General features: G+C 43.1%; 1 protein-coding gene across 2 annotated transcripts in view; it reads right to left on the bottom strand.

The window, feature by feature from the left end:
* Positions 1 to 24,699, bottom strand: part of mus301 (mutagen-sensitive 301) — a 433,219-nt gene that overhangs the window by 383,613 nt on the left and 24,907 nt on the right. For both annotated transcript variants that reach the window (XM_068393102.1, XM_068393101.1), the window contains exons 2-5: positions 10,573 to 11,916; positions 8,349 to 8,519; positions 8,046 to 8,218; positions 7,382 to 7,479 (exon numbers count right to left, since the gene is read on the bottom strand). In XM_068393102.1, the coding sequence (XP_068249203.1) occupies positions 7,382 to 7,479; positions 8,046 to 8,218; positions 8,349 to 8,519; positions 10,573 to 11,863 (1,733 nt within the window). In that variant the 5' untranslated portion in view covers positions 11,864 to 11,916. The remainder of the gene's footprint in view (positions 1 to 7,381; positions 7,480 to 8,045; positions 8,219 to 8,348; positions 8,520 to 10,572; positions 11,917 to 24,699) is intronic.

The raw sequence follows: 24,699 nt of genomic DNA, 5'->3' as shown, positions 1-24,699 counted from the left end.
ACAAGTGGCTTTTTCTGTCGAAAAACCGATGTTCTTGCTGAAGGCATGAAGCTCACTGACTCTTTTAGCCGAGGCCAAGCACACCAGGAAAAGAGTCTTAAGAGTGAGATCCTTCAGGGAGGCTGAATGTAAAGGCTCAAACCTGTCTGACATGAGGAACCTTAGGACCACGTCTAAGTTCCATCCAGGAGTAGCCAAACGACGTTCCTTAGAAGTCTCGAAAGACTTAAGGAGATCTTGTAGATCTTTATTGTTGGAAAGATCTAAGCCTCTATGCCGGAAGACCGAAGCCAACATGCTCCTGTAGCCCTTGATCGTGGAAGCTGACAGGGAGCGAACCCTTCTCAGGTATAAGAGAAAATCAGCGATTTGGGCTACAGAGGTACTGGACGAGGATACGGATACTGACTTGCACCAGTCTCGGAAGATTTCCCACTTCGATTGGTAAACTCTAATGGTAAAAGCTCTCCTCGCTCTTGCAATCGCACTGGCTGCCTCCTTCGAAAAGCCTCTAGCTCTAGAGAGTCTTTCGATAGTCTGAAGGCAGTCAGACGAAGAGCGTGGAGGCCTTGGTGTACCTTCTTTACGTGGGGCTGACGTAACAGGTCTACTCTTAGAGGAAGACTTCTTGGAAAGTCTACCAGCCATCGAAGTACCTCGGTGAACCATTCTCTCGCGGGCCAGAGGGGAGCAACTAACGTCAACCTTGTCCCTTCGTGAGAGGCGAATTTCTGCAGTACCTTGTTGACAATCTTGAATGGTGGGAATGCATATAGGTCTAGGTGAGACCAATCTAGGAGAAAAGCGTCTATATGTATTGCTGCTGGGTCTGGGACTGGAGAGCAATAGATTGGAAGCCTCTTGGTCATCGAGGTTGCAAAGAGGTCTATGGTGGGTTGACCCCAAGTCGCCCAAAGCCTCTTGCACACGTCCTTGTGGAGGGTCCATTCTGTAGGAATTACCTGACCCCTCCGACTGAGGCAATCTGCTAAGACGTTCAAGTCGCCCTGGATAAACCTCGTTACCAGGGAGATGCCTCGATCTCTTGACCAAATGAGCAGGTCCCTTGCGATCTCGTACAGTGTCAGGGAGTGGGTGCCTCCTTGCTTGGAAATGTAAGCCAAGGCTGTGGTATTGTCCGAGTTGATCTCCACCACTTTGTTTCGAAGGAGACTCTCGAAGTTCATCAAGGCCAGGTGGACTGCCAAAAGCTCCTTGCCGTTGATGTGCATGCTCCTCTGACTTGAGGTCCACAGACCTGAGCATTCCCGACCGTCCAGGGTCGCACCCCAACCCAAATCCGATGCGTCTGAGAATAGAACGTGGTTTGGTTTCTGAACTGCTAGGGGAAGTACCTCTCTTAGACTGATATTGTCTTTCCACCAATTCAGGCATGCCTTTACTGTTTCGGAAATCGGGATTGAGACCGCCTCTAGCGTCTTGTCCTTTTTCCAGTGAAAAGCTAGATGGAACTGGAGAGGTCGGAGGTGTAGCCTTCCTAGCGAGACAAACTGCTCCAGGGATGATAGAGTTCCTACTAGACTCATCCAATTCCTGACTGAGCAACGTTCTCTCTTCAACATCTTTTGGATTACGAGCAGGGCTTGATCTATTCGGGGGGCAGACGGAAAAACCCGAAAAACTGGACTGCGAATCTCCATCCCTAAATACAGTATAGTTTGGGATGGAATCAGCTGCGACTTTTCCATGTTGACCAAAAGTCCCAATTCCTTGGTCAGATCCAATGTCCAATTGAGATCCTTCAGACAGCGATGACTGGACGAGGCTCTGAGAATCCAGTCGTCCAAGTAAAGGGAGGCCCGGATTCCCAATAAATGGAGGAATTTTGCCACATTCCTCATAAGCCTCGTAAACACGAGAGGAGCAGGACTTAGGCCAAAGCACAGGGCCCGAAACTGGTACACCACATTGTCGAAAACAAACCTCAGAAAAGGTTGGGAATCTGAGTGAATGGGGATGTGGAAGTATGCGTCTCTTAGGTCGAGAGAGACCATCCAGTCTCCCTTTCTGACCGCTGCTAAGACTGATTTCGTGGTCTCCATGGTGAACTTTGTCTTCGTGACAAAGACGTTCAGAGCACTGACGTCTAGCACCGGTCTCCAACCTCCTGTCTTCTTCGGTACTAGGAAGAGACGGTTGTAAAACCCCGGTGATTGAAGGTCCGAGACTTTGACCACCCCTCCCTTCTCTAGCAAAAGAGACACTTCTAGTTTCAGGGCTTGTCTCTTTGATTCCTCTCGGTAATTGGGAGAGAGATCGATGGGGGAAGTCGCTAGAGGAGGTTTGTGTACAAATGGAATTTTGTACCCCTCTCTGAGCAACCTCACAGACTGTTGGTCTGCGCCTCTCTTCTCCCAGGCTCGCCAGAAGTTCTTGAGTCTGGCACCTACTGCTGTCTGAAGCTGCGGGCAGTCAGACTGTGCCACGTGAGGACTTGGCTCCTTTCCTCTTTCCTCTCTTTCCTTCGGCACGAGTACTTCCCCTGCTGGGAGCTCTGCCACGAAAGGGCGGAATAAACCTGGACGCTGGAGTGTCTATCCTTGGTCTAGCAGAAAAGGAAGTCGAAGGAGTCCCTTTGCGAGCAGAGGACGCTACCAAGTCATGGGTGTCCTTCTGCACGAGTGACAAAGCTATGTCCTTAACCAAAAGTTCAGGGAACAAAAACTTTGATAAGAGGGCAAAGAGTAGCTCAGATCTTTGACAGGGAGTAACTCCTGCCGACAGAAAAGAGCAAAGAGACTCTCGCTTCTTAAGGACTCCTGAAGTAAACGAGGAGGAGAGCTCATTGGATCCATCGCGGATGGCTTTATCCATGCAGGACATAATGAGTAAGGAGACATCTCTATCAGCAGATGAGATTTTCCTACTCAAGGCTCCCAAACACCAGTCAAGGAAGTTGAAAACTTCAAAAGCTCTAAAAATGCCTTTCAGTAGATGGTCAAGGTCCGAGGATGACCAACTAACCTTCGAGCGTCTCATGGCTAGGCGGCGGGGAGAGTCTACAAGGCTTGAGAAGTCGCCCTGGGCAGAGGCAGGGACTCCCAAGCCGAGAACTTCTCCCGTGGCATACCAGACGCTCGATCTAGACGAGAGTTTAGATGGGGGGAAGGCAAAGGCCGTCTTCCCTAAACTCCTCTTGGTTTCCAACCAATCGCCTAAAAGCCGTAAAGCTCTCTTGGACGAGCGAGAGAGTACAAGTTTTGTAAAGGCTGGCATGTCAGCAGGTACGCCTAAAACAAACTCAGACGGCGGCGAACGAGGAGCCACAGAGACAAAGTGTTCGGGAAACAACTCTTTAAAAATGAGCATGACTTTCTTAAAGTCCATAGATGGCGGAACTGCTCTTGGTTCATCAATATCTGAAGGATGATCCTCAGGCTGAGGGTCAGCAACGTCCTCATCCGAAAGTTCCTCATCTGACAACTGATGAGAAACAAGCAAAGGGGGTGGCAATGCTTGACACGCAGCGTCCACCCGCACTGGTGCATAAGTGGCGGACCAGGACGCAGCGTCCTGTAACTGCTTGATAGTCTGGGAACTGTCAACAACAACAGGTGCGTGAGGACGCACAGCGTCCACCCGAGACTGCTTAGACCGCCTAGTCTGAGCAGTCAAAACAACTCTAGGTTGCGGAAGTTGACGCTCAGCGTCAAAACAAGTCAACTCCGATGGTTGGCGAACGTCCTGAACGTCACCAGGCGCATCAGCAAGTTGCCTAACGTCCAAATGCGGCTGAAAATCCACACGAGATCGCATCGAGTGTGGTTCTACCCCAACTGCTTGACGTGACTTGGCTACACCAGCGTCAACAGGACGCACAAATGAACGTTTGGGTGGCTGAAGGCCAGGATCTCGATGAGATAAACGGCTAGGCTCAACGGAAACCTTATCGGCATTGTAGTCTTCCATAAGGGACGCAAGCTTAGACTGCATGTCCTGCAGTATAACCCATTTTGGGTCCACGGGAATGGGTGCGGTAACCGACGGGGTTAGCATCTGAGACGGCACAACTTTGCCTTGCTTAGGCGGCGAGCAGTCATCCGATGACTGCAACGGGTCCGAACTGTCCCAATGACTACATCCAGGACGTTGGACCTGTCCAGAAGGGACCGACTTCCGTTTAAGAGGCCTAGAAACCTTGCTCCACGGTTTCTTGCGTGAAAAGCCTTCGGAAGACGAGGAAAAAATGGGCTCTCTCGTCTTATGGTAGGGGCGATCTTGGTGAGATACGCCTGATACCATAGAGGGAACGTCTGTTCGCTGATCAAGGCCTCTCGAACCCATAAGTCGTACGACATTACTTCTCCCCTGGGCTTGGGAGCTTGCAAGAGGTCCCGGACTAGGTGAACGACAGGCACGAACAGACGAACCCTCGGTCGCAACACTGTTCACAACACTTTGCGCACTAATCACTTTCCCACTTTCCGCCGTGGCACTATGACACTTAAGTTCCTTCACGTCAGCCATGAGTTGATTACGATCAGTTGCTAACGCTTCAACTCTTTCCCCCAAGGCATGAATAGCACGTAACATGTCTTGCATAGACGGTTCCTGAGTGCTAGAAGGGGGGTTAGGAACAACCACTACAGGGGAAGGATTAGGTTCAGGGGCATGTGGAGAGGAAAAATCTACAGACCTAGATGAACTCCTCCTTACCCTATCTCTCTCTAGTCTACGTGCATATTTATCGTATTCGAGCCAATCGAATTCCGAAAGGCCCACGCATTCCTCACACCGATCTCCCAATTGACAGGTTTTACCCCGACAATTGGAACAAACAGTATGTGGGTCGAGAGAAGCCTTTGGAAGACGCCTATTACAGTCCCTAGCATTACACTTTCGAAATCTAGGTACTTGAGAAGGGTCAGCCATTTTGAATTAGTCAAAGAAAATTCCAAAAACAATCCAAGTCATCAACAAATAATCTGATTCAATAAAGAGTTCAAGAGTTTATGTTGAGGAAAAACACCTGCACTGCGAAAGCTCAAACCAAAATGAAGTACTTCACCAAATATGTTGAGAAAACTCCAGGTTCTACAGCGAGTATGAATACGTCTTGTCGTCAACGTCGACAGAGAAGAATTGAAGGTTTTGTTTACATGCAAGAGTGGTATCTGGCCGACAGTTGGCGCTGGTGGGCACACCCGCAACATTCATAGCAATCGCTCGCGAGTTTTTTGAGTGTGTTTTCTGTCGAGCCGCAGAGTTGCAGCTATTATATATTCACCAGCTAAGTTAAATATTTAAAAACAAAAAGTAGTAGTAGCTGAGGAATGAGATGTCAGATAAATGCTTTGGACAAATGATAAGAAATGGAGTGGAGCTCTCAACAGTAGTAGAAGATATAGAATTAGCAGGAAAACAATCATTGGCAAAGCATATTATGAGGGGAACAGATAGATCTGGACCAGATTGGAATTAATGTGACAATGTAAAATGTACAAGTGGAATTCCTTCACAATCTTTAGGGTGACAAAGTAAAATGTACAAGTGGAATTCCTTCGCTATCTTTAGGGTGACAAAGTAAAATGTACAAGTGGAATTCCTTCGCTATCTTTAGGGTGACAAAGTAAAATGTACGAGTGGAATTCCTTCACTATCTTTAGGGTGACAATGTAAAATGTACGAGTGGAATTCCTTCACTATCTTTATGGTGACAATGTAAAATGTACAAGTGAAATTCCTTCGCTATCTTTAGGGTGACAAAGTAAAATGTACGAGTGGAATTCCTTCGCTATCTTTAGGGTGACAATGTAAAATGTACAAGTGGAATTCCTTCACTATCTTTAGGGTGACAATGTAAAATGTATAAGTGGAATTCCTTCACTATCTAACACTTTAAATGAAAGCACATTTTTGCAATTTGGACCACACTGCCTCAATCTGGGGCCACATAGGCCATTCAGTGTGTGGTGAAACTTAACTATTAAAATGGCAGTAAAGTATAAAAAATGGCATTGCAAAGGGCCTTATGGAGGCTACACAGACTCCCTTGTAATGCTTACAGTGTACTGTGTAACATGCACAGATAGTTTTTTTTTTTTTTTACACATATTTTCTCGATCCTAGACTAGGAAATAGTATTTATCATTACTTTAATGGATTTAATGAGAAATTTTGGGTGTTCATATATCACGATTTCTCTAGCATTTTTCAGAAATCTGTGATATGTTTTCCATACATACATACATACATACATATACCAAGGCACTTCCCCCAATTTTTGGGGGTAGCCGACATCAAACAAATGAAACAAAAAAGGGGACCTCTCCTCTCTACGCTCCTCCCAGCCTGACAAGGGACTCAACTGAGTTCGGCTGGTACTGCTAGGGTGCCACAGCCCACCCTCCCCCGTTATCCACCACAGTTGAAGCTTCATAACGCTGAATCCCCTACTGCTGCTACCTCTGCGGTCATCCAAGGCACCAGAGGAAGCAGCAGGTCCTACCAGAACTACGTCACAATCGCTTGCCATTCATTCCTATTTTTAGCACGCTCTCTTGCCTCTCTTACATTCCCATACTTACATATATTAAAAAGTCCGCAAAGTCATAAATTTGCGATAGTTGAACTGTGAAGTAGCGAGGGGTCACTGTATATTATTAGTATTATAGTACAGAACATTTGCTGCTGTAGTTTATTCTATATTTTAATTACAATTATTACATTCAAGTCTGCTAAAGAAGGTGATGAATGCAAGAGTTGATGGGAGAAGTACGAGAGGAAGGCCAAGGTTTGGGTGGATGAATGGAGTAAAGGAAGCTCTGGATGATAGGAGGATAGATGTGAGAGAGGCAAGAGAGCGTGCTAGAAATAGGAATGAATAGCGAGCGATTGTGACGCAGTTCCGGTAGGCCCTGCTGCTGCCTCCGATGCCTTAGATGACCGCGGAGGTAGCAGCAGTAGGGGATTCAGCATTATGAAGCTTCATCTGCGGTGGATAATGTGGGAGGGTGGGCTGTGACACCCTAGCAGTACCAGCTGAACTCGGTCGAGTCCCTTGTTAGGCTGGGAGGAATGTAGAGAGTAGAGGTCCCCTTTTTGTTTTTGTTTCTTTGTTGATGTCGGCTACCCCCCAAAATTGGGGGAAGTGCCTTGGTATATGTATGTATGTATGTACATTCAAGTAAATATTAAAAATCAGAAAAAAAAATCATCCTTAGAGTGTATATTCCCTATTATCTGCAGATTTTCATGCTCGGAACATGATGACAGCTGATAAGGAGAATTCACTGTATAGCTGAATTATACATCAAGACAATTTTCATTGGAGGAGAAGAATTACCACCCAAACGAGTCAATCTTGATTCTTACAGAGCTGGCCTACATCATGACAAATAGACTAAAGTACAGTACTCACTTTCTCCTGCCACTCTTAGGTGGGAAACTGCCTCGACTTCCTGCATATTCCTCTACAAGAAATCCTAATTCAACACCAAATGGGGATATTCCATGGACCTGAAAAGCATCAAATTTATTCAGACTGCTAAACAAGCAACAGTATGAAATATATAAAGTATACTAATGTATTAAGAGTCAAGTGATTTTACTCTAGAATGTGTATTTTGACCTAAATAATTTACCCTGAAAAGTTGATTAACCTCGTAACCCTTTTAGCCCCGGGGTTTTTGGAAATTTCCAACCCTTAACCCCCAGGGGGTTATTTTTTCCCAGCACATTTTGCAGTATATTTTTTTTAAATTGCTCTAACAGCCTTAATTTTTGTCATAGAGAGGTCAGGTTGGTCTCATTCTCTTGGAAAATGCCTGAATTTTCTCAAAAAAAATTATCAAAAAATATGAAAAACAAATTTTTATAGCATTTTTTTGCAAGGACGTACCGGTACGTCCATGGGGGTAAAGGGATGGCTTTTGTGAAACGTACCAGTACGTCCTTTGGGGGTAAAAGGGGTAAACAGATTACATAATCTTGAACATTAAAATAACAAGATACAATACTCTCCCAACGAAATCCAATGTGTTTTGATTGTATAGAAATTGCCTTTTCAAAATTGAATGCCTTACCTTTTCTTGTACAAGAGCAACATAGGGCAAAATGAAGAGGGTATCTTTCTTCTTTAACAATAACTGCCTCAGCATCAGAATTTCAGCAACGAGGGTTTTCCCACCACTAGTTGGCAATGAAAACAAGAGGTTTCTTGAGCCAATACCCTCCAAAATACAGTTCTTCTGCCAATCTTTAAAATTAAATAGAAAAATAAAAAACCATTACACTATTGTAAAGAATCTTACCTATGTAAACAATTATATTGTAGCAAATGAGATAGCCAACTCCCAATACCATTACCAAGAAGCATTAATTCTCACCGTAAAGATCCAAAATTCCACGCTGCTTTCTGAGTACGTCAGCTGCTAAAGATGGCAGACCAAAAAAGGGTCCAAGTTCAAATTCATCCCCTGACTTATGAATTTTCTCTGCTTCTTTCACAGCTGCCTCCACTAATTCAGCTCGACGTTCATTTTCTGTTTGTATTACAGCTGGAAGGTAGAAAATGGTATTTTCATTATAAAATAAATTTTTGAACATACTTGCCCAGTAGAGACGTAAGCTATATATATAACTACCTGGTAAGTCTTATGTTTAAAAAGTATGAGTACAGATGAGAAGTTTTAAAAAAAGACTGGGTTTCACCAAATAAAATACAGTATATTTTGTCATACATGCCACTCATATAAAGTAAGATCTAAAAATGCCACTAAGCCTCAGCTTGCAGATGTCATGGCAAATTCACTTCAAGTCAAATTGAGCCAATTTCTGCTTTTGAGCATTGACCATTGTTCCAATGCATCAAATAGACCACAGGATACAAAGATAGTGCATGAAAGTATGTTACTCTTGTCAAGAAAAACAAAAATACTAATGTAGTCTTTGATGAGTACAGCAATAGGGCATCAACAAAATGCGAGACTCATCAAAAAGGTGTCAGGATCGTAATTGTTGCCCCAGATATTAACCCTTTTACCCCCAAAGGACGTACTGGTACGTTTCATAAAAGCCATCCCTTTACCCCCATGGACGTACCGGTACGTCCTTGCAAAAAAATGCTATAAAATTTTTTTTTTCTTCATATTTTTGATAATTTTTTGAAAAAATTCAGGCATTTTCCAAGAGAATGAGACCAACCTGACCTCTCTATGACAAAAATTAAGGCTTTTAGAGCAATTTAAAAAATATATAATGCAAAATGTGCTGGGAAAAAAAAAAACCCCTGGGGGTTAAGGGTTGGAAATTTCCAAATAGCCTGGGGGTAAAAGGGTTAATCTGTCACTTTCTCGAGTTTTAATCTTTGGAAATTCGGAGTCATTTTTTAGTAAATCACAAACACAAAACAAGGTTTTACTGACTTCCTGGCTGCAATTATTATTATTATTATTATTATTATTATTATTATTATTATTATTACTTGCTAAGCTACAACCCTAGCTGGAAAAGCAGGATGCTATAAGCCCAGGGGCTCCAACAGAGAAAATCGCCCAGTGAGGAAAGGAAACAAAGAAAAATAAAATTTTCAAGAAGAGTAACAACATTAAAATAAATATCTCCTATATAAACTATGAAAACTTTAACAAAACAAGAGGAAGAGAAACAAAACAGAACAGAAGCAGGGGTTATCCACAAAGCATGTAGAGGGAGAAGCAGATCTAATATTGCAGGGGGCAGTTAGCAAGGAAATTAATGTCATAGCAAAGACACTGACAGATTGGTTCCCCTCTGTCATTACATGAAGCCTAACAGTCAACTCCTGTTCATGGCATCACAGAAATCCAATATGAAACACCCCATTCAAAACATTGAAGAAATTAGTTTACAACTCGGTGAAGCCTTTTGTAAGTGTCTCACATTCATGCATGCAGTGTGTGTGATACCACATCAAGAAAATACCATAGAAAAGCGAGTTGAATAGAAAAAACACATCCTCTTTGAGTGTGCAGTCTCACTACTGTCTGACAAATCAACAATATCAATACTTTCTTCCTAGCTCTTTTGAAATTTTTGTTAAGTATTGTCTTTTTCTCCTCCTATTTCTAAATCTCAAAAAAAAATATAGTGTCTCATTATCTGATAAGGTATACACTATAAGTGACATTACTTTACATTACACATACAAGTCTTGAAATAAACCAACACAGAACCTGATCTTATAAGACTGAGAAGATGAAAATATCCTATCTAACAAACAAATAAAGAATCAATAACAATCAATGATACTAAGCGTTGAATCTAGATAACATAATTTCTGACTGTTATCAATAGCTAAAAATGTAACATAGCTGGCAATATAAGCAAAAGTGGGAATAGCTTTATAAACAAATGCTAACTGATAAGTCACCTGATGGTAAGAGGGTGTACCACTTTGAGCAGGATAGTTTAAATCCAGAATAAACTCTAATATCTTCTCTTTCTGTCAACATGGTTATACTTGGAACCTTATAGTATATATATCCATATTAAGCAAGATTTACCAAAACAATCTAAAATCTGATTTACATTATCATCTCATTCACAAACGACACAGTATGTTATACTCACCACAAGTTTGAGAAGACTGATGACCATCCAATCTACCTTGAAGGCGTGCAATCAAAGGCTGCGATTCCATGGTGCTGCTAAAACTAACTTGAGAATCGTCTGAATAGGATTCTCCAGTAACATTTCTTGTGCTTGATACAATTGAAGATGCACATGTTGACATTGGCTCTCTAGGTACCGGGAAATTCTTTGACTCAGCCTCCAAATTCTTTGAAATTAAGTTATTTTTTACAATTTCTTTATTTTTCTGTTGGTTTTCATTCTTTGCTTCACATTTATTCTTACTGTCTGAGCTGTCCTGAAACAGGTCAATATCATCGCTGAAGAGGTCAGTTTCACTTTCAAAATTGTTTCCTTTACTATTACTGACAATGTAATTATTTGAAGAGGGAGTTGCTTCAAAAAGGTCAGGGGAATCCTCATCGCCAAATTCCCCAAGGAGACTTACACCACTGGTATTATGCACATGTTCAGGAATTGCAGACTCTTCAGTTCTTTTACTACATGATTCACCATCATTTTCTTTACAAGATTTATATATAACTTTCTTACAGTTTTTACTTACTGTACGGGAATTTCTAGGAGACTCCTTTGATGTACGTTTTTGCGTAGAGTTGATCGGTTTTACAGATAAATGATCCTTGTCGTTTTCCTTTAATGAATTTACAATCCTCTTTGGAGTACATTCTCTTTCAGAAACCTTGACCTTTTTATTCTTCCTAAATGATACGCTACTCTTTGGAGTGGACATAACAGAGAGACACATTGAATCAAGTTCATCAAAGTCAATGCTTTCAATCAGGGAGTCCTCTTTATTTGTAAAAGAGGATAATGGACTTTCAACTAACAGGGAATTCCTTGATAAAACAGGGCTAAGATCAGCTTTTTTGGGATAGCTGCATCCTCTGTTTTGTGTTCTCTTATCACAAGGGGATACTTCACTTCTTTGAATAGTTTTTCTATGTACTGAGCCTTGATCACTGGAGGAAGTTGGGGAAGAGAGCAACCTTTTTACTGATAAAGCACATTTCCTTCCACGCAGTGGACTAGAAGAATGATTAGCTACCCCATCACTACGTAAGAAAGTTGCTTGTGATGAAAAGGATGTGCCTTTCGTAAACTGCTTTTTCGTACCAAGAATAGGTGAAGCCATTTTAATTTCTTTCTCATCTTCTCCCTCTTCACAATTCTCCTTAGATATTTCTTGTTTTTTGTCGTCATAATCTTTAAAACTTGCAGACCTGCGAGTAGACCTCCTATTAGGAGGGGAAGTCACGCAAGACCTCTGCATATTTGATTACGTTTTCAGCTCTCCATCGGTTGACAGTACATGAAGGTCTTAATCTGAAAAGAGGAAAAAGATTAAAACAAATACAAATTGTAACAATTTCATAATTTAATAAACTTACATATAACTTTAATCTACCATACATCAATTCACTTTAAAATTCAAATTCTTACTGTCATTTATACCGACATTGAATATCTATAAATTCTTATGGTAAAAATTTGTTTCTTGTCCTTTGGTTTTTTAAGTTTAATGTGAGGCACTGCAGGCAATGATTTGTATTCATGAAATAATTTTTTCAAATGTTTCTGTTTATACAATCCACATTTCTTTGCTAATACTGTAAGCTGTTTTTCACTAAATAACTTGAGCATGACTGATGACTATCAGAAAAATACAATACTGTAGTCTTTACTACAACAGCAGATTTAACCCAGTAAAAGTTACTACCTTACACACCTGGTCAACACTATAAGTGCTAAGTCCACAGAAAAATTTGTCCTTTTCAATCTAACTTTTATAGTTTCGTTCTTCCTTCATTAAACCCAAACACCCTTACAGCAATTACAATCAATTACCACATTTGTTATCACAGGCTTTCCAGAAAAAAAAGTTCCAGCCAGTTATCCAATTGTAACCTAAATCAAACCATTTACGAATCAATTCCTATAGGAAGTGGCAGATTTAGGATAGGCTTTTGAGGTGTGTCCCGGGCACCTCACATTCAACCTCCAACATGAAAAATTTGAGAGTCATTTATATTTTTCTTAACAATAGAAACTTGTAGCTATTTATAGGGGATATTACTTTCAGCGAAGCTAAAAAACGAGCCATAAGATTTTTAGCGACTGTTAACTATCCATCCACTAGTTAGTGGGAAAGGGGGGTGGGGTGTAGTTTGCTACCCCGCTCAATCACACACCTGGGCTGAGTAACTATTTTTGCTTGGAGGTAGGACTTCTAGGGGGATAGGTGCTGGCGTGTCTATTTGTATAAAAAGCTACAGGCTTGTATCATTAGGAAAAATGTTATTTTCATTAGTAAAATAAATTTTTGAATATACTTACCCGGTGATCATATAGCTGTCAGCTCTGCTGCCCGACAGAAAAACCTAAGGACAAAATACGCCAGCGATCGCTATACAGGTGGGGGTGTACATCAACTGCGCCATCTGTCGAGCAGGTACTAAGTACTCCAATGTCAACAAAGAACCGATTTTCTCCTCGGTCCACTGGGTCTCTATTGGGGAGGAAGGGAGGGTCCTTTAATCTATGATCACCGGGTAAGTATATTCAAAAATTTATTTTACTAATGAAAATAACATTTTCCAATATTAAACTTACCCGGTGATCATATAGCTGATTCACACCCAGGGGGGTGGGTAGAGACCAGCAATATATGTTAACATTAAGAGCTAAGTATTTTGTATTTCATTTTAGCAGTTATTCAAAATAACAAACATAAAATTAATAAGTACCTGGTAAGGAAGTCGACTTGAACAATTACTCTGCCTTTTTAAGTACGTCTTCCTTACTGAGCCTCGCGATCCTCATAGGATGCTGAGCGACTCCTAGGAGCTGAAGTATGAAGGGTTGCAACCCATACTAAAGGACCTCATCAAAACCTCTAATCTAGGCGCTTCTCAAGAAAAGAATTTGACCACCCGCCAAATCAACCAGGATGCGAAAGGCTTCTTAGCCTTCCGTACAACCCAAAAAACAACAATAAAAAAACATTTCAAGAGAAAGATTAAAAAGGTTATGGGATTATGGGAATGTAGTGGTTGAGCCCTCACCCACTACTGCACTCGCTGCTACGAATGGTCCCAGGGTGTAGCAGTTCTCGTAAAGAGACTGGACATCTTTAAGGTAAAATGATGCGAACACTGACTTGCTTCTCCAATAGGTTGCATCCATTACACTCTGCAGAGATCTGTTTTGTTTGAAGGCCACTGAAGTTGCGACAGCTCTAACTTCATGTGTCCTTACCTTCAGCAAAGCAAGGTCTTCCTCATTCAGATGGGAATGAGCTTCTCGAATCAAAAGTCTGATATAATAAGAAACTGCATTCTTCGACATAGGTAAAGAGGGTTTCTTAATAGCGCACCATAAAGCTTCTGACTGTCCTCTTAATGGTTTGGTACGTCTCAAATAGTACTTAAGAGCTCTTACAGGGCATAGGACTCTTTCTCGTTCATTTCCAACCAAATTAGACAGGCTTGGAATATCGAACGATTTGGGCCAAGGACGAGAAGGAAGTTCGTTTTTGGCTAAAAAACCAAGCTGTAAGGAACATGTAGCCGTTTCAGATGTAAATCCATTGTTCCTGCTGAAGGTGTGTATCTCACTGACTCTTTTAGCTGTTGCCAAGCAGACGAGGAAAAGGGTCTTCAAAGTGAGATCTTTAAAAGAGGCTGATTGAAGTGGTTCGAACCTTTCTGACATAAGGAATCTTAGTACCACGTCTAAGTTCCAACCTGGTGTGGCCAACCGACGCTCCTTCGAGGTCTCAAAAGACTTAAGGAGGTCCTGTAGATCTTTGTTGTTGGAAAGATCTAAGCCTCTGTGACGGAAGACTGCTGCCAACATGCTTCTGTAACCCTTGATCGTGGGAGCTGAAAGAGATCTTTCCTTCCTTAGGTATAAAAGGAAGTTAGCTATCTGAGTTACAGAGGTACTGGTTGAGGATACTGAGACCAACTTGCACCAGCTTCGGAAGACTTCCCACTTCGACTGGTAGACTTTAAGAGTGGATGTCCTCCTTGCTCTAGCAATCACTCTGGCTGCCTCCTTCGAAAAGCCTCTAGCTCTCGAGAGTCTTTCGATAGTCTGAAGGCAGTCAGACGAAGAGCGTGGAGGCTTGGGTGTAACTTCTTTACGTGCGGCTGACGCAGAAGGTCCACTCTTAGAGGAAGTGTTCTGGGAACGTCTACTAGCCATTGCAGTACCTCGGTGAACCATTCTCTCGCGGGCCAGAGGGGAGCAACCAACGTCAACCTTGTCCCTTCGTGAGAGGCGAACTTCTGCAGTACTCTGTTGACAATCTTGAACGGGGGGAATGCATAAAGGTCTAGATGGGACCAATCCAGAAGAAAGGCATCTATGTGAACTGCTGCTGGGTCCGGGATCGGTCAGCAATAAACTGGGAGCCTCTTGGTCATCGAGGTTGCAAACAGATCTATGGTAGGCTGACCCCACAAGGCCCATAGTCTCTTGCATACATTCTTGTGAAGGGTCCACTCTGTTGGGATGATTTGACCCTTCCGGCTGAGGCGGTCTGCCATGACATTCATGCTGCCTTGAATGAACCTCGTTACTAGCGAAATGTTTCGATCTCTTGACCAGGTGAGGAGGTCCCTTGCGATCTCGTACAGCGTCCTCGAATGAGTCCCTCCTTGCTTGGAGATGTACGCCAAGGCTGTGGTGTTGTCGGAGTTCACCTCCACCACCTTGCCTAGAAGGAGGGACTTGAAGCTTCTCAAGGCCAGATGAACTGCCAGTAGCTCCTTGCAGTTGATGTGTAATGATCTTTGATCCGCATTCCACGTGCCCGAGCATTCCCGACCGTCCAATGTCGCACCCCAGCCCGTGTCCGATGCGTCCGAGAAGAGAATGTGGTTGGGGGTCTGAACAGCCAGTGGCCGACCCTCTCTGAGGAGAATGTTGTTCTTCCACCAAGTCAGTGCAGACTTCATCTTCTCGGAAATAGGAATCGAGACCGCTTCTAGCGTCTTGTCCTTTCTCCAGTGAACAGCTAGGTGAAATTGAAGGGGTCGGAGGTGGAGTCTCCCTAACGCGATGAACTGTTCCAGTGATGAAAGCGTCCCTATCAGACTCATCCACTGTCTGACTGAACATCGGTCCTTCTTCAGCATGTTCTGGATGCATTCTTGGGCTTGACTGATTCTGGGGGCCGACGGAAAAGCCCGAAAAGCTTGACTCTGAATCTCCATACCTAGGTACACTATAGTTTGGGATGGGACGAGTTGGGACTTTTCCATATTGACCAGGAGACCCAATTCCTTGGTCAGTTCCAGAGTCCACTTTAGATTCTCCAGACAGCGACGACTTGACGAAGCTCTTAAAAGCCAGTCGTCCAAATAGAGGGAGGCTCTGATGTCTGCTAAATGCAGGAATTTGGCAATATTCCTCATCAGTTTCGTAAAAACAAGAGGAGCCGTGCTTAGGCCAAAGCACAGGGCTTGAAACTGGTATACCACCTTCCCGAAAACGAACCTTAGAAAAGGTTGGGAATCTGGGTGGATGGGGACGTGAAAGTAAGCGTCCTTTAGGTCCAACGAGACCATCCAGTCTTCCTTCCTGACCGATGCTAGAACCGACTTTGTCGTCTCCATGGCGAACGTTTGCTTTGTGACAAAGACATTCAGGGCACTGACGTCTAGCACCGGCCTCCACCCACCTGTCTTCTTCGCCACTAAGAAGAGACGGTTGTAGAAGCCCGGGGATTGATGGTCCCGGACTTTGACTACCGCTCCCTTTTGTAGTAAGAGAGACACCTCTTGCTGCAAAGCTAGTCTCTTGTCCTCCTCTCTGTACCTGGGAGAGAGGTCGATGGGAGTTGTTGCTAGAGGGGGCTTGCGCAAGAATGGAATCTTGTACCCCTCTCTGAGTAACTTCACAGATTGTGCGTCTGCGCCCCTGTTCTCCCAGGCCTGCCAGTAGTTCTTGAGCCTGGCTCCCACTGCTGTCTGAAGAAGGTGGCAGTCAGACTCTGCCTTTAAAGGACTTGGAACCCTTCTTCTTGCTCCCGCGTTGACCTTCGGCACGAGCACCTCCTCTGCTGGCGGCTCTGCCACGAAAGGGCGGAATGAATCTTGATGCTGGAGTGTCCAACCTGGGTCTAGGCACAGATGGCAAAGGGGTGGCTTTGCGTGCGGATGACGCAACCAGGTCATGAGTGTCTTTCTGGATCAAGGAGGCGGCAATCTCCTTGATCAACTCCTCAGGGAAGAGGCACTTCGAGAGAGGAGCAAACATAAGCTCCGACTTTTGACATGGGGTGACTCCAGCTGACAAGAAGGAGCAAAGGTGATCCCGCTTCTTGAGGACCCCGGACACGAAAGAAGCCGCAAGCTCACTAGAACCATCCCGTATGGCTGTCCATGCAGGACATAATGAGCATGGAAGTTTCCTTATCAGAAGGGGAGGTCTTCCTGCTCAACGCTCCCAAACACCAGTCCAAGAAGTTAAAGACTTCGAATGCACGGAAAACTCCTTTCATAAGATGGTCCATATCCGAAGGAGTCCAGCAAATTTTGGAGCGTCTCATAGCCAGCCTGCGGGGAGAGTCTACCAGACTTGAGAAGTCGCCCTGGGCAGAGGCAGGAACTCCCAAGCCGAGAACTTCTCCCGTGGCATACCAGACGCTAGATCTGGAAGCAAGCTTGGCCGGGGGAAACATGAAGGTTGTCTTCCCAAGTTGCTTTTTGGACTGCAACCACTCTCCCAGTACCCTTAAAGCTCTCTTGGACGAGCGAGCGAGTACGAGCTTCGTAAAGGCAGGTGCTGCTGACTGCATGCCTAAAGCGAACTCAGAGGGAGGCGAGCGTGGTGCTGCAGACACAAACTGATCCGGATATAAATCCTTGAACAGCGCAAGCACTTTCCTAAAGTCTAAGGAGGGAGGCGTGGTCTTGGGTTCGTCGATGTCCGAGTGTTGGTCGTCAAGATGTGCAGCGTCGTCATCATCAGAGAGTCCATCGTCTGAATGTTGAGGAGGAAGCGGCAAAGGAGTAGGTAAAAGCTGATCTGCTGAGTCTGGCAGCACGGGTGCATGCGTGGCTGTACTGGACCCAACGTCATGGAACTGTTGGTCAGTCTGAGAACTGGCAACAACCATAGCTGAGTGGGGACGCAAAGCGTCTACTCCTGACTGTGGTCGGATAGCGGAGACCACCCGGAGGACTGCAGCGAGTCCGAACTGACCCAGTGGCTACACCTGGGCCGTTGGACTTGCTCGGAAGGGACCTTGCGTTTAAGAGGCCGTGAGACCTTGGTCCATCGTTTCTGGCGTGAAACCTCTTCGCAGACGAGGAATGAACGGGCTCACTCGTCTTCTTGTGGGTGGGACGATCTAGGCAAGATACGTCCGAAACCACGGAGGGAACGTCTGTCCGCTGATTAAAGCCTGTCGAACCCTTTGGTCGTACGACATTGCTTCTCCCCTGGGCTTGGGAGCTTGCAAGAGGTCCCGGACTGGGAGGACGACAGGCACGAACAGACGCACCCTCATGCGTAACACTGACACTTTTCACTGCACTAACACTCACTTCACTTCCCACTGCACTTTTACCTTTCAACTCCCTGACGTCAGCCATGAGTTGATTACGGTCATTCGCCAATGACTCGACTCTCTCACCCAGAGCCTGGATGGCACGCATCATATCTGCCATCGAAGGTTGATGAGAGCTAGCAGGGGGGTCGGGTGCAACCACTACAGGGGAAGGAATAGGTTGTGGGGCATGGGGAGAGGACAAATCAACTGAGCGAGACGAACTCCTCCTTACTCTATCTCTCTCTAGCCTACGTGCATATTTCAGGAATTCTTGAAAATCGAATTCCGAAAGCCCAACGCATTCCTCACATCGATCTTCCAATTGACAGGCTTTACCCCTACAATTGGAACAAATGGTGTGAGGATCGATAGAGGCCTTCGGAAGACGCCTTGAACAGTCCCTAGCGCTACACTTCCTGTACTTGGGGACTTGAGAAGGGTCAGACATCTTGAATTAGTCAAAGGGGGAATTCAAAATCTATCCAAGTCGTCAACAAATAATCCAAAATTCAATAAAAGAATGCAAGGAAGTATTGAAGATAACTTCTGCACAGCGATAGCTAATAACCAGAAATGAATACTTCACCAAATAACGTGAAAATCAATCCAGAAAACAAGAGCGTATTTAGTAGGTCTTGCCGGTGGCACGACAGAGAGAAAATTGGTTCTTTGTTGACATTGGAGTACTTAGTATCTGCTCGACAGATGGCGCAGTTGATGTACACCCCCACCTGTATAGCGATCGCTGGCGTATTTTGTCCTTAGGTTTTTCTGTCGGGCAGCAGAGCTGACAGCTATATGATCACCGGGTAAGTTTAATATTGGAAATTACAAATTACTTCCAAATTTGTCATTTGTTCCGTCGCTAATACAAACCAACGCTATTTATAGGAAATGACTTACTCCTTAGAAGGGTAGAAGTCCGTGCCAATTGGCTTCTTGGCATTAACCAGGGATTTCCCTATAACTAGTAGGAACCCTCCTACTCGCAAGAACCGTGCTACGCATGGCCAGCGGCCTACGCAAGTTGCATGTTTGTGATACTAGCAATGTGACTGGTCTAGGTAAGAGTTCTTTGAGTCATAGGAATCTTCCGAGGGTACCATAGATGTTACCCAATCCCCCTCGCTAAGGGCATGGGGACACAGCAAGTATTATTTCAATACTAGGCTATACAAGGAAAATAGTTCTACCTACAGGGGACCTTGGGTGCTGATTCCCCAAGAGACAGGAAGAAGGAAAAAAGAAAGAGCCAAGCATTCTAATGCATTCATCACAGACTAATCCTGGGTAACCTTTGCCCTCAACCCTCTGCTACTTATCCATCAAGGATATCGAGATACTCAAACCACTTGTTGTGCAGCAACCACACAACCAGCCACCACAGAACTAAGAGAGAATGTCTCCAGGAACGTGGAGGTAGTGGGCAGTGAGGGCTGTCCGACTCTTAATTTCAAGTTTAAATAAATGGATCAAGCTTGAACTGTAACAATTTAGGTTATAATATGTAAAAAAAAAAACCTTTTGATTTTGTACCTTTAGGCTTATCTTAGGTTTCTGAATGAATATTCTTATACCTATTTGTTCCTCTAAAGCCTTTGTATTACGACGGTCAATTTCACTAATGCATAGAATATCACTTAACCCCCAAAAGACGAGGAGCCACTTTTCTGGCTTTCCACCTCCCGACGCTGAGCCACTTTAGTGGCACGATTTGAACCGCGCGCCGATACTTTCAGAGACAGATTTCCTACACCAGTACCAAGCTCTCTGATGCCGTATCAATACTTCAGTGTCATTGGCTAAATGTTATTACATCACAATGACGTCATTAAAATCCCGTTACTTAATTGGTTAAAAGGTTTCTGACGTGGAGAAAAGCAATTATTCCCGGGAAATCTTCAGTCTCCGCATTGGTTTTGAGTGTTGCGGGACCGGCTCTCGATAACTATTATCTTTTATCGTTATTTTTGTAATTAATACAGGTTAATATGGGATAGAGACATGATAAAGTGATAACAGTAATTACCAGTAATGGAATAATTCGTATATCATATAAGTGAATTCGTAGCAAAAGCTAATATTTTTTCAAACGAACATTGAGATATCATGGTTGGCGTCTTGGTTTCGAGTGATAATCTTTATCATAATTCTTATTTTTCGTAATTATTGCATGCTGCAAGCTTTGCTTCATATCATAAGAAGAACCAAGAGTAAGTACCGACTTATGGATGTACATTATATTTCCTTTCTTTTGTTTAGTATACTGTATCACATCTAGATATATAAATGAACATGTGCTTGTACTCACGTTCTTTTATATATATATATATATATATATATATATATATATATATATATATATATATATATATATATATATATATATATATATATATATACCAATGCTTGTTTGTGCTGTGTTACTGAACAAGGCATATTTCACATACGTTCAGAGGTGTTTTGCGTTGAGTGCCAGTCTATTGAGTAGTTATGAATTATACTATAAAAATGTTCTATATCCATCTGCTTTTGCTTTCCCCTGAATAACAAATAAATTTGGAATATTATGGCAATGAGTTTATGTAAATTGATCATGCAGTAATTTATGAAATTAGGATACAAAATTTGTCTGCATTAACGCTGGGAATATTGACCAAATTTTGAATAATAAAGGAAAATCTAGAAAAAATATTGAGAAGGGAATAATACAATTTAAAAGGTGTCCATTTCATACAGAAACGTTCTGCCGTGAACTTGAAATTTATTTGAAGTGAAAATAGTAAGTAATAAGGAAGATATTAACAAATAACTACAAATAATGAAGTGTACGTAACCCATACATATCAGCGTATCAATTTTAGCTACGTACGTACCACCCGCCGTTCAAATTTACCGCGTCTTGCGGGGGTTAACTCATACTTCCCTACCTAACCTACAAGCTGTACCCTTACCTACTTATCTAACAGGGGCCTTACGCACGCCAGCCGGTCCCGCTGCGAACCCTCCTTAGACTGCCGTATTCTTGGTGATAGGGTTGAAAATACAGTACTGTAATAGAGTTATGTAGCATGGCTGTCATCATACATACACTCCATTTACACAAAATTAAAACCATAACGGTTTATAAATGGGGTCGAGCAGTATGAAAACTCATGGTCATAAATGGATATAACATAAGATAACTAGTTCAATAGATATATCGTTCATGTTTTTCAATATAAATTAAAGTATATATCATATATCTACTATTAAAATTTAACCCGAGCAGGCCTGCAATACCCAAGGGCCGTAGGCTAAGACAAATAGAAAAGCTAATGGCATCAGATTCATTGGAATAATAAAGACAATTAACATGGCACAGGAACTTCCAGATATCTGAGCCTTTGTATATCAGCGGCTAGTTCTTCACACATTGATTAATAATGGACATCAACTAACCTAAACTACAAGCCATGTCCTTATCTAACGTGGGTTGCGTCCCCTGCGACCACCACCCCCTTTACACTGACGTATTCTAAGTTAGACATAATAATACATACAGATTCTTACAGACGTTTTCCTGGAAGAGGCCCTAGGGGGCCTGTGGCTCCAGTATGGTAGCCAGGACACTATGTGGGTAGCGGTGGCACGTGGTGTTTATCAGAGCTTTATAATTGAATTTTTTATCCTGTGTTTTCCAAAATTTATCAAGTCTTGACTCAAACTGTGTCACTGTCTCTGAGTGTACCACCTCGTCCGGCAAATTGTTCCAAACGTTAACCACACGGTTAGGGAAGGAGTATTTGCAACTGTTCAGCCTGGCTCTTGTCTCGAATAATTTCTTATCATGGCCCCTTGTCACACTATCCTCCCTCATCCTGAAAAGACCCTCAGTACACTCCTTATCATACTTGTTGTTGACGATCTTAAATGTTTCAATCTGATCTCCTCTCGATCTCCTGTACGCTAATGATGATAGATCTAATCTCTTAAGTCTCTCCTCATATGGCAGTTCCTTGAGACATGGCACCAGTTTCGATGCTCTCCTTTGCACATTTTCTATTGCATCGATATCCTTGATAAGATGTGGGCACCACACTTGGTTGGGATATTCTAGGTGTGGCCGTACCAAGGATGTGAAGAGAGGCTTAAATGTTGCCGGTTCCAGGTGTACAAAAATCCTCCTAATGAGGCCCACTATCTTATTTGCCTTCTCTATTTTCTCAGCCAGATGGTCAGCAAAAGTAAGTTTGTCGTCTATGACTACACCAATGTCTCTTTCCGTCCTGGTCTTGCTGATGTTGTTGTACATGATGTAGCCATTATCGTCTACTGAGATGTTGCCAATTCTCATGTATTTGCTCTTCTCTGGATGGAAGAACAAAAGCCATTTCTCTGTCCATTTTCTAAGCTCGTCTAGGTCCCCCTGCAGTCTGTTGCAATCTTCCACATCCTGAATCCTCCTGAACACTTTAGTGTCGTCAGCATACAAAAACACCTCGCTGCCGTGCTTAACCACTTCAGGTAGATCATTTATGAACAGAACAAACAGCAAAGGACCCAGTACCGAGCCCTGGGGTACTGCACTAATAACCTCTTCCCAATCTGATGCCTCACCATTCACTAAAACCCTCTGCCTTCTCCCTGTTAAGAAACCCTGGATCCAGTTCAGTAACTTCCCTTGGATATTATAGCTGGCAACTTTTTTCATCAGCCTTTTGTGTGGTACGCGGTCAAAAGCCTTCATGAAGTCACAGTAAACCACATCCACTGCCATCCCTCATCAAGTGCACACGTCCAGTTATCCAACACTTTAATGAGCTGTAATGCTGTTAATCTCCCAGATATAAATCCAAACTGTCTCTTGCTAAACATGTTGTTTTTCTTCATATGTGTTAATATTTCTTCTCTGAGTAGTGATTCCATAAGCTTACAAATGACACTTGTAAGGCTGACCGGTCTGTAATTTCCAGGATCTTTCTTCTTTCCTTTTTTGAATAAGGCAGTAATATGTGCAATTCTCCATTCCTCTGGTACCACACCCTCCTGTAGTGAGCTGTTGAACAATATCCTAAGTGGTTCCAATAGTTCTTCCATCAGTTCCTTTACAATCCTTGGATGTATCCCATCTGGACCGGTTGATTTGTTCTTTTAGAGTTTCTGGATTACTTTCCTTATTTTTGCGTGGGTGATATCCACTCCTTCAATAAAGGTACTTCTCTTGCTGTAGCCTCTGGTATTTCCCCTTCTGGTTCTCTGATAAATACCCCGGCAAACTGTTTTGATAAAATATCTGCCTTCTCCTTGTTGTTAGTTGTGGTACTTGTTTTTTTCATTACTGTCATACAGGTCACCTATACCTGACTTTGTTCTTGTTTTAGATGTAACATATTGTCAAAATATCTTGGGATTATCTTTCACATGACTCGATGTTTCTTTCTCCTTTATCTTTACAGCATTTCTGGTCTGCTGCCTGACTTGATTATTTAGCCTCCTGTACTCCTCCTCCACGCCTCTTCGTCGTCGTCTTCGTCGTCTTTTTCAAGTAGGCAAAGGGACAGAGAGACGATCTGAATGGATGCAAGCACCCTTATTATTAAAAAAATTATATTTTAATTATAAAATAAATTTTTGAATATACTTACCCGGTGAATATATAATAGCTGCAACTCTGCGGCTCGACAGAAAACACACTCAAAAAACTCGCGAGCGATCGCTATGCAGGTTGCGGATGTGCCCACCAGCGCCAACTGTCGGCCAGATACCACTCTTGAATGTAAGACCTTAGATGTCAGGATGCCTGAAAACTTTAAATCATTCATTCATTCTTGAATGTAAACAAAACCTTCAATTCTTCTCGTCCCGCTGCGTCTCTATTGGGGAGGAAGGGAGGGTCATTTAATTTATATATTCACCGGGTAAGTATATTCAAAAATTTATTTTATAATTAAAATATCATTTTTAAATATTAAACTTACCCGGTGAATATATAATAGCTGATTCACACCCAAGGAGGTGGGTAAAGACCAGAGTTAATATGTTTACAGCGTATAAGCTAAGAGTTTTTTCATTTTGACAGTTATCAATATAACAAAACCAAAATAAATAGGTACCTGGTAAGGAAGTTGACTTAGACGATTACTCTGCCTTGTAAGTCTGTCTTCCTCACGGAGCCCAGCGATCCTCTTAGGATGCTGACAGACTCCCAGGAGCTGAAGTATCAAGGGCTGCAACCCATACAACAGGACCTCATCAAACCCCTAATCTGGGCGCTCTCAAGAAATGACTTTGACCACCCGCCAAATCAACCAGGGTGCGAAAGGCTTCTTAGCCTTCCGAACAACCCATAAAAACAATATTAAAAACATTTCAAGAGACAGATTAAAAGGATATGGAATTAGGGAAGTGTAGTGGTTGAGCCCTCACCCACTACTGCACTCGCTGCTACGAATGGACCCAGTGTGTAGCAGTCCTCGTAAAGAGTCTGGACATCTTTCAAGTAAAATGACGCGAACACTGACTTGCTTCTCCAAAAGGTCGCGTCCATGATACTTTGCAGAGAT

The sequence above is a fragment of the Palaemon carinicauda genome, chromosome 19 (genome assembly GCF_036898095.1).
Source record: "Palaemon carinicauda isolate YSFRI2023 chromosome 19, ASM3689809v2, whole genome shotgun sequence".
Classification (NCBI taxonomy): domain Eukaryota; kingdom Metazoa; phylum Arthropoda; class Malacostraca; order Decapoda; family Palaemonidae; genus Palaemon; species Palaemon carinicauda.
The sequence above is the reverse complement of the archived record's forward strand: the minus strand, read 5'-3'. Positions and strand labels throughout refer to the sequence as shown.